The 10,549-nt window shown below is 45.9% G+C and overlaps 1 protein-coding gene across 5 annotated transcripts in view; it reads right to left on the bottom strand.

Moving 5' to 3' along the window:
* Positions 1 to 926: 926 nt before the first annotated feature.
* Positions 927 to 10,549, bottom strand: part of LOC120718787 — a 29,340-nt gene continuing 19,717 nt past the window's right edge. The window contains exons 2-3 of one of the 5 annotated variants that reach the window (XM_040007497.1): positions 9,306 to 9,311; positions 927 to 5,635 (exon numbers count right to left, since the gene is read on the bottom strand). In XM_040007497.1, the coding sequence (XP_039863431.1) occupies positions 3,424 to 5,241 (1,818 nt within the window). In that variant the 5' untranslated portion in view covers positions 5,242 to 5,635; positions 9,306 to 9,311 and the 3' untranslated portion in view covers positions 927 to 3,423. Of the gene's footprint in view, positions 6,953 to 9,305; positions 9,312 to 10,549 lie in introns of all 5 variants that reach the window. The other 4 variants (XM_040007495.1, XM_040007496.1, XM_040007493.1 and 1 more) reach the window with 4 other exon arrangements.

Raw genomic sequence — 10,549 nt, 5'->3', positions numbered from 1 at the left:
GATGCTCACCTCCTCTGGATCTGCCAAGGCCTGCTCAAGTTCCTCCATTTCCTTCTTGTGGCAGATTGGTGCGTTATCTGCTGTCCTGAATCCTGCTCTTCTCCATTGGGCCAGCTCCACATGAGCTGCTCCAAAGGCATAAGCTGAGTCTGTGTAGATGTTGACTCTTTTTCCTTTTGCAAGTCTCAAAGCTCGACTTAGAGCGATTACTTCTGCTCTTTGGGCTGACTGCTGCCCTTCAAGTCTTCCCGCCTCCTTTACTTCAAATTCAGCTCCGCTTCTGCAAACTACCGCGTAGCCTGCTTTTAATCCTTCCTCATCTCTGTAGCAGCATCCATCCGTGAACCAATCTTCAGCTCCTGTCAGAGGTTCTGCTTTCAAGTCTTCTCTTATCTTCTCGTCCACTTCAGCTCTCTTTGCGCAGTCATGAGGTTCTCCTCCTGACTCCATTAAATCTGCCATGTTAATTCCTTCGTGTGTAAAGATCAGGTTGGGAGCGTCTAACACTTTACACACTCTCTGTTGTGTGAGAGGTGTCATGGTGAAGGCTTGTGAGTTAACATATGCCACCACACTGTGGGTGGTCAGCACCTTCAACGGATGGTCCCTCACTATATGTGCTGTCTTTTGTATAATTTTTGACACCCCAATGGCATGCTGTGTGCATCTCGGGTGCCTTGTCTCTAATGGATTCAGCCTGATGCTGACGTACATAAGTACCTCTCTTCCTCCCCCTTTTTTCTGAAACAACACCCCATTGGCTATCCCGTGTGTTTCTGAAACATCAAGATAGAAGGGTTGTTCATAATTGGGGATGGCAAGATCAGCCGACCTTGACATGTCCTGTTTCAATGCGATAAACGCCGACTCAGTGGCTGATGTCCATGGCAGTTCAGCCTTAAGATTTCTGACACCTGCCGTTTTTACCAAATCCCTCAACAGGGCTGTTTTGCCTGCATAATTTGGAATGAAGTGCCGGCTGTATCCTGTTAACCCCAAGAATGAGAGCAACTCCTTAACCGTACGTGGTTTTGGATGTGTCAAAATCTGGTCTCGATGAGTGTTTAGCAGACCCACTGATTTGTGAGCAATGACACGGCCCAGAAATGTTACTTCTGGTCGGACCAACTGCAACTTTTCTTTACTGACCTTGAAACCGCATTCAGCGAGTCTCTTCAGTATGGTAAGAGAAGCTGCCGTGCATGCCGAAGCAGACGGAGCTGCAATGAGCAAATCATCAACATATTGCACTAGTGAACACCCCTCTGGGAGATGGCATGGCGATAAAGCTTCTTTCAACACTTGGTTGAAAATGCCAGGGGAAAGTGCAAACCCTTGTGGTAACCTTGTGTATCTGTACTGTTGTCCCCTATATGTGAATGAAAAAATGTCCCTCAGAGACTCATGCAATGGGAGACAGAAAAATGCATTTGCTAGATCAATACATGTAAACCACTTCTGTTCTGGTGTTAATACCGTCAGTGCTGTGTATGGATTTGGGACTGGCACCGTGTCAGTACGTAAAATGGCATTGATGGCTCTTAAGTCATGTGCCATTCTGTACTTTCCCTGTCCCATGCTTCTCTACTGGCAAAATAGGAGTATTCCAGTAGGATTGAGAGGGCTCAAGCACCCCTACTTTCAATAGCCCCTCAATGGTTTCTGCAATTCCCTGCTCAGCTTCTCTCTTCTGTCTATACTGTGGTTTCCAAATTGGCGTTTCAGACTTCAGCTGGAATAAAACAGGCGAACATGTTGCCTGGCCCACATCCGTAGGCCCTGCTGACCACAAGGTGTCAGGAAGAGTCGCAAGTGCGGCAACTGCATCCGCATGATCTATTCTTTCTCTCCCATGGATTCTTGAGATTTGTTCATGCTCCAACATCACTGTGTCCGCTGATTGACAAGTGATACGATAAATTTTGCATTTTGGCGAATACCAAACGTCTGGAATCTGAGTAGCTTGCCAGCCAGGTTCCTCGAGGGCTCTCTTGACCATTGCTCCCAGCTCCTTCGCCTGATGACTCTCATGGACCGCCAATGTAATGTGAGGGACTGAATCAGGCCCCATTTTGAACCAAGGCCGTTGTTCGTCGGTTAATTTTACTGCTGCCGCGACGCCCTCCGGGCCGACATAGATGTTTTGAGAACACACATTCCAAGTCTGGCCTTCAAGGTCAGACTGGAACAGGTCCCTGTAAATTTCATCATCATTTCTATCATAATAGAGGGTGACATGGAACGGATCTCGGGGGGGAGAATAGACTGCCAAGGCCATAATCCAAGGTTTCCACAGCTGATACTGTCTCAAGATGCCTTCATCCACCAACCGACCCCAATAGATGTCAGCGGTCGTTTGTTCACAGTCTTTCAGCAAGTACTGGTTCTTTGAAAATGTCCCCAGGCACGGAAACTCTTTTCCTCCTGGAAGTGTAACTGTTAGTCCATCAGCTGAACACATGATAGTGGCCCCCAATTTAATGAGCAGATCCCTGCCCATCAAGTTCACAGGCACATGGGGAGACACCACATAGCTGTGCTTCAATATCTGTTTTCCCAGCACCGTCAGGGCTGGATTGGTTGTCGGCAGAGTCTTCGGAACCCCAGTAAACCCCACAACGCTGACCACATGGTTGGAAAGTGTGGCACTGCTTGGTCTTTGTTTCAGCGTCGAGTAGGTAGCTCCAGTGTCCACAAGAAAGTTCATTTCAGTTCCTTCGACACTCATTGACAACATTGGGTCCGCCGTTCCCATGTTGTCTTGTCTCTGTGGGTCCCGTCAGTACAGCTCCTCCTCCCTGCCCCAGTCGGCCAGAGGGTACTGAGCCGCTGGCGCCATGCCTGGGTTTGGAGCTTGATGTCCCCTTGTCTGGACCACTCTGCCTCGAAAAGCTCCCTGTGCCTGGGGTGATGATGGATAACCAAGTTCTAGCTGTCGTGGTGTAGGACAATCACGAACCCAATGTCCTCGTCCTCCACACCTTCGGCATACATTCGGGTCCAGCATAGGTCCCCCCAGACCACGGCCCCTTGGTCCGCCTCCCCTTTGGGATCCACCACGCCCCCTCAACGACCTAGTAGCCCCCCAATTCCCCGCGAGTCTTGCCTTGATCCATTGGCGGGCCATCGGTCATCAGGGTACAGAACCGGATCCAAATCTGGCCAATCAGGCCCTGGATCGCCCCGTGGCTGCGCCACCAGCATCTTCTTAGGTCCATCTTTGTTTTCCTTTTTCTTTTCGTTTAGTTTTTCTCTCGCCTCAGCCAATTTCAATTTTACTAACTGCCCTTGCGCCTCCTCCAACTCCTGTTTTTTCTTGTTCACCTCGTCTTTCTCCAGCTCAAGTCGATGTATAATGTGCCTCTCCCATTTTGCTGAATCTGCCACCGCAAAGTCTGGATTCTTTTGTAGATCTTTTGTTACTCATTCTGGGAGACCTGCTAACACTGCAGATCGGAACCACGCCCTTGGTTCGCCATCACGCCCAGGATGCTCTCCTGTTTGGAGGATCCACTGTTCTTTTGCATGCTCCATAAACTCCCTAGGGGACTGTTCTGGGCTCCAAACAATCCTAGGTGTAGTGCCAATGTTATGGGTCGGATACTTCTCACGCACTGCGTCAGAGAGAGCATTTCGCACCCTTGCATAGGGGACATCGTTTGGTTGACATGCAGTTCTGGCTATCTCTTCCACATCTGCTAGGGCTCCACCTCTCAAGGTCCTCCCTCCGATAGCTCGGAAATCACCCAAGGCGAGCTCTTCTCCTTCTGTGAGATTTCCTAGTCTTCTCAACCAAGCCGCTCCTCCCTCTGTGATGGGAGGCAGCTGCTTCACCAGAGCCTCAAGATCTCTGATATTATACGGGTGGTAAACTGGTTCACCCCGTGCACCCGTCAATAAAGGCATTGTGAGGGGCAATTCCTCCTCTGTGTCACACTGCCCTTCTCCGGTTTGCAATGCAACAGTCTTCCTCTGATTCTTCTCAAAGATAGACGGTCTTTTATCTCTTGGTTCCTCCAGAACCCTCCCAGAGCGAAGCGTCGTCCTTCCTGGGAGACCCTGAAAGTTTGGGGCGAGTCCTCCCCTTTCCAGGTTTGCCACTTCTCTAGATTTTCGTGATTGAGTTACTGAGGCCGCCAAGTCCTTTTCCAATGCATGAAGTGTTTGTGCTACAGTACGTGGTGTTGCTATGCCGTCTTCCTCCAGATTTTTCAAGAGCCGTTCCAGCTTTATCACGGCCTCCCGATTGTTAGATTCTTTCCCAAAAACGTGGCCTTGCCACTGTTCTGTCTCAGGATTATCCTCCGTTGACCTCCGATTGGTTTTATGGGTGGCCTTTGATGGTGCCCTCTGATACTGCAGTGAAGGTGAATCTTCCTCTGAGGTCCAGACCTCCTGGGGTGGATTTTCCTGGCTGGGCTGTTGCGATGTCACCTGACCGGTACTTGTAGACGCCACAGGTTGAGCTTCTTCTGTAGCTCTATCTGGGCTAAAAAGAGAGGGAGGGATCAAGATCAACCCCCGTCTAGTGATTTCTTGTGATGTCCCAGCAGCTGGGTGGGGCTGACTTACCTCTGATGCAGCTGCCGCTGATTGAGGCTGCACTACTCCTGTGTCTGCCTCCACTGTGGCCGGAGCAGATGTCGATGGTATAGGATTCTCCTGTAGATTGACAATTCCACCTGTCACTATTCCTGTTTTTCCTTCCGGCCCCCACATGTTGCCACCCTCCAAAGTCACCACTGGACAAATATAAGGAGGGGGTGGGGCACTCAGGAAGTCCTTCAGGCTGGGATATAACTTTCCCTCAGCCTCAGCTTCCTTTTTTAAGGCTGGCTTGATGTCGTTCACTTCCTCTTGCATCCAGTGAGAAACACCTTGGGAGACAATCATAAGCTTACAATACTTACTTTGTTTTTCCATCAAAAGTTTCTTTTCAGCCTTTATTTTTCTCCCCTGAAAACGTCCTAAGGATTCCTCTTCAAGCTCCTTGATCCTCTTCTCACATTTCTCACCTTCCAGTTGAAAGATGGAATGCAGAGGGATTCTATCCTCCAGTGTCTTCTCTTGATTTTCACATAATTCCTTCACTTCTTTTTCTAAATCTTGACACTGACGAGCAATCTCCTTTGAAGAAGTTCCTTCAGTCATTTTAATTGCTTTCTTCAATTGCTGTAATTGCTCCTTCAATGGCTTGTATCTCTTTCCCCCACCAGGGGTCGCCTTTTCCTCTTCAGCCATTTTGCTTTTTGACCTCACTTACCTTACCAAAATGGCCGGTCTTAGGCTCCTCCCTTTGGGGTTGGCTCGCTGTATTTCCCTTTCGGCAGTCAGAATCTCACAAGCTGGTCAAGCCGAACTTCCGCTAGGCTCCAGCCTGAGAGATAAAGAGACCGCCCACAGACACACACACACTCACTCTCTAATGCTCCTTTCAAAAGAAAAGCTTCACAAACATCTAATACAACAGTTTTAAGCACGCAAAGCCAGCGAAAATTCACTCTCACAACTATAAAGTTTTTACATGAGAAAATAATCCAGACAATCTACTATGCACACCGTTTTCCCTCCTTATGCGAGAGATTCAACCAATCTTTAAAAACTTTATATACACAACATCAAATAAAGCACAGATCTCTGCCTTTTCCAGGTAGAGAAGGAAATACAACCCAACTAGAAAATCTCCCAGCAATCACACAAAATTCTCAAATTTTGCCAATATATTTATCACCACACTCCTACTTTACGGGAGTTTTACACAAGAGATCATTACTCATGAAATTCCATTAAACCTTACTCACATTAAGAAATCACAAACATACAGCTACAAGGTTTAGTTTATTTAATATACCGAAATCTTTAATCACCTAGAAACACACTTCCACCTCCTCAACAACTAACTGTCAAGCATTAAAATTGAGAAATACAGAGATGAAACCAAGGCCGCAGCTACACACACACACCCTGCGCGTACTCGCGAGTGTGCCTGCTACCACGCAGCACCACCCCTCCTCCTAAGAAGAAATACACACACACACACACAGCCTGAGCGCTCGGCTCGGCCCCCACCCTTTTCTTTCTCTCACCGAGACAGAGAGAGACAGCCTTTTTCCTTTTTTTTTTTTTTCCAGCACTCATACACACACAAAATCCCCTCTAATAGAAAGAGGAAGAGAAAAGAAAAGAGTTTGTAGAGAGGAAGTTTAACAGGAGTTTCAGATTTAACAGATTTACAGAACTTATTTACACTTTATATAGAGTCACACATAGTTTATATTCTATGTACACCCGGGCCCACATAGACGTCGTATGCCAGAAGAGGTTACTCCTAAATTTTTGACTAATTTAAAAGCATCTATAGCCCAGAGCCGCGCTCTTGCTGACCAATTACCGTTTCAAGGACGCCGCCTTGAAAACGGTCAGATTACTAAGTTCTAATTACTTTATAACCGCTTCCCGCAACTGACAGGGAGCTCCACGTCCGACGCTGGCACCAAACCCACGCCTTCAGCTATACTTAAAACTCACAAGGCAGCCACGTTAAAAGGTCACGGCTGGTCCTCGACCTGTCGATCAATCTGGCGCAGTAAGGAAGCGGTCTCCCGTCGACCGCTCCGGTTTGTTTGGGATGCCCGAAGTTCCCCGGCAACCAACCGAGCAAAAAACCTGACCGCGCGTCCGTGGTCAGGGGTCACCGCCACAGTGCTGAGCCGCTACGCCCTTAAGGGACCGCGTCCCCCGTCCTAAGAAAATTTACTTGTTTTAAAAGCCTCACAGTGAGCTCTCGGCCCCCGTTTAGTTACCTGAGACCCAAAACCGCGTTTTTGCTACTCAATTAAACCAAATACCCTACACTAACCAGGTGACTGCTGGCATCCAGCCACCCACATCGGTTTCCACACCTTAACCCGTGTTATTTGTTTCCACACACCTTAAACCGTGTTATTCTAACCTCATATAACCTCTTAACTCAAAATTCGCTCCCCCAATAAACAGCAATAAATTTTATCAGTCAAATGTTCCCCAAATTTTAAACACAAATTACCCCAAACAAAAATCACTATGGACAAACACCAGAAACCTATACTGAGTGAATCTTATTTTAATTAAATTTAGTTTCAACTTCCAATATAGCGCCTTTGGATAAAAATCAACAGGTGGCACTCACCTTTCTTATGTCGCCTGGCGTCACTCAGATAGGCTGCTGGCCTTCGCCCCCTTTGTCACCCCCACGACGAGCTGCAAGCTCCCTTCTCTCCCAACCGGGTTTCGGCACCAAGTTGTTGCGACTGGTTCAGTTTGGGTAAGAAGGAAAAACAAGCAGAGTCCGTGTAAGGTGTCAAAAATAGTGATTTTATTACACACTTTTGCGCAGAAGTGCGGGGAAAACAGTCTTGCATCAACAATCTCCGCCGGGCGGAGGCTTTTCATCCTTATATTACCATTATGACATCACAGTTAGATCTTTACTGGAAATGATAACAATTGCCCTCCTCTTCCAAACATTGTCCTAATATAGACATGAACTGCTACTCTTAAAAGAAAAACAAGTGTGTATTACATTGTGCATTTTATGAAAGTGTATCTATCAGAAAAACTGTCCTCAGACGACCCTCCTATTATTACTAAATGTGTATGTGAACGTGCGTGTCTTATACAAGTACGTGCATGTGGTCACAGGCCGGCGTACGTGCAGAACTGAATGCAGACAGGCCCGAATCCAACAGGACTGGTGTGATTGCAATGTAGTGCAACAACTTTAATCATCTGTGTGCATTAATATTTGCTCAGAGTAACATAGATGTGATTCAAAGATTATTCTCTCAACTGATTCAACAATGGTAAATGATTAATCAAGGATCACTGATTATAAGAATACAAAATAAAATATCTCCTGGTCACACCGCCTCCATCAGTATCATATATATCCATATAATCACCCTGACGCTATGATGTTGTGATGTTGGTGCTGTATGAACCACATTAAATGTTTTTACATATTAACATGATGTCTCCGTGTCTCTCTGTCACATATACAGTATTTAATCATTTTCTCACACAGTTCTTCTCTTTCAGATTGTGTTGTTGTGTTTGTTGTCACAGGTTACAAAAAAGATTCTTACTTCACTCTAACGTATGTGAGTTTTTATTATATCTGCAAACATATATATATATATAAAAAGAAAAAGAAAATTCCCCACTCGCCCCTGTGGTAAATCCTTCAAGCTCGGGTCCTCTACCAGAGGCCTGGGAGCTTGAGGGTCCTGCGCAGTATCTTAGCTGTTCCCAGGACTGCGCTCTTCTGGACAGAGATCTCCGATGTTATTCCCGGGATCTGCTGGAGCCACTCGCCTAGCTTGGGAGTCACCGCACCTAGTGCTCCGATTACCACTGGGACCATCGTCACCTTCACCCTCCACATCCTCTCGAGCTCTTCTCTGAGCCCTTGGTATTTCTCCAGCTTCTCGTGTTCCTTCTTCCTGATATTGCTGTCATTCGGAACCGCTACATCGATCACTACGGCCGTCTTCTTCTGTTTGTCTACCACCACTATGTCCGGTTGGTTAGCCACCACCATTTTGTCCGTCTGTATCTGGAAGTCCCACAGGATCATAGCTCGGTCATTCTCCACCACCCTTGGGGGCATCTCCCATTTTGACCTCGGGACTTCAAGGCCGTATTCAGCACAGATGTTTCTGTACACTATGCCGGCCACTTGGTTATGGCGTTCCATGTATGCCCTGCCTGCTAGCATCTTACACCCTGCTGTTATGTGCTGGTGCATCTTTACACAGCCTTCACTTGGGGCCTTACTTGGTGTGATAGACCCCAGCCTCTATGGATATTGTGCTCCACCTGGCTGGGATCTCACTTGGGGCGGGTCCAGGGGCATACTGTGTCCATCCATGAAAGAGTTCCGCACAGCCAGGCAAGATGACTGGAAAGAGTCTTCGGTTAGGATTAGGCAGTGAAAAAGCAGAGTGGTTAGGGAAACTGACCGAAACTCATGTTTCGTCATTGAATCCTAAGAAAATGTTAGTAAAGGTTATGGCTGACTCTACCACCCCCGGTGGACTCTGAGACAGCAGCACAAGCCAGCTTATTACCTGTTATTTACACTGCGTTTTACATACAGATTTCAGGACACATCAGTAATTGACCTCAAGAGAGGTTTTCGGCCTTTTAACAATTATAGGGAGGATTCAGGGTCACCTGGTCCAGCCCTAACTATATGCTTTAGCAAAAAGGAAAGTTTGAAGCCTAATCTTAAAAGTAGAGATAGTGTCTGTCTCCTGAATCCAAACTGGAAGCTGGTTCCACAGAAGAGGGGCCTGAAAACTGAAGGCTCTGCCTCCCATTCTACTTTTAAATACTCTAAGAACAACAAGTAGGCCTGCAGTGTCCATGTTCAAAGGCATTGTAAACTTTTTCTGTTGATTGTAAAGTTTTCTTCCCACACAGAGTGTACAGTGGACTCCAATGTTTTTGTCACTTTTTATGGAATCAAACTCAAAGTAATGTAAGTACTTCCAATCTCTAAATGCTGCATGGTCGTACTCTCTCCCACACTCGATACATTTTCCATTGTTGATCTGCACATGTCCGTTACCATGGACGTCACTCTTGTACGTCATTGTCATGAGACACTCTCACCAACAAACACGGTTTAGTAACGCAGTAACGCAGCGTGCTCGATCCCTTACATTACCCGTTACTTGAAAAAGGTAACTGGATTACTTGTAACACGTTACTGCCTATCTCTGCACCTAAGTATGTCATTGTAGCTTGCTATCGCCTGTGTGTGAATGGGTGAATGACTGAATGTAGTGTAAAGCGCTTTGGGGTCCTTAGGGACTAGAAAAGCAGGCCATTTACCATTTATTGTTTTAATCCAGAGTTACTCATATAAGGTTATGCATTTGTGCCTAAGAAATGATCCAGCTCCTCATATAAGTGAGGTAACACAGGTGGATATCAGTAATGTGCGTGCTGGAGCTGCTCTTCTACCTAGTGTTAGATTTGTATTGTTGATTGTCATTCATGCTTAGAAATATTTACTCATATATGCTTAGAGTTTATAGTCGATGTCATATTGATAGGGGTCTCATCCTTAACCCTTTAAGATCTACAATAGAACCAAGTCCGCCAGAGCTTATATTATATTTTTACATGTTGTAGAGCCATTTTTGGGAGCATTTCAAGTTGCTATAGATCAATACAACGATTACAGCCTAAATTGTAATAATATGCATGCATTAACTGCATAGTATTTACATAAATTGCAAAAAAGTGCAATAAACTACAAAGAAATTGAAAATCGTTTTTGTTTTTTTAACATATATTTCTAGTTAGAGAAATTTAAGAGGCTTATCCCTCAAAACTGTAAATACAAAAAAGTTGCACAAAATAGTTTCCCACCACAGGAAATTTATTTCGAGTGTCTTCATAGTTTTATTTTTGAAATACACCAATTTTTATATACTGCAGGAAAAACGAAAATAAATATTATGCAAATTTGCAAAAAAGCAGCATATGCATCAAAAGAAAC

This window comes from Simochromis diagramma, unplaced genomic scaffold, assembly GCF_900408965.1.
Source record: "Simochromis diagramma unplaced genomic scaffold, fSimDia1.1 OVJJ01000674.1, whole genome shotgun sequence".
Taxonomy (NCBI): domain Eukaryota; kingdom Metazoa; phylum Chordata; class Actinopteri; order Cichliformes; family Cichlidae; genus Simochromis; species Simochromis diagramma.
The sequence above is the reverse complement of the archived record's forward strand: the minus strand, read 5'-3'. Positions and strand labels throughout refer to the sequence as shown.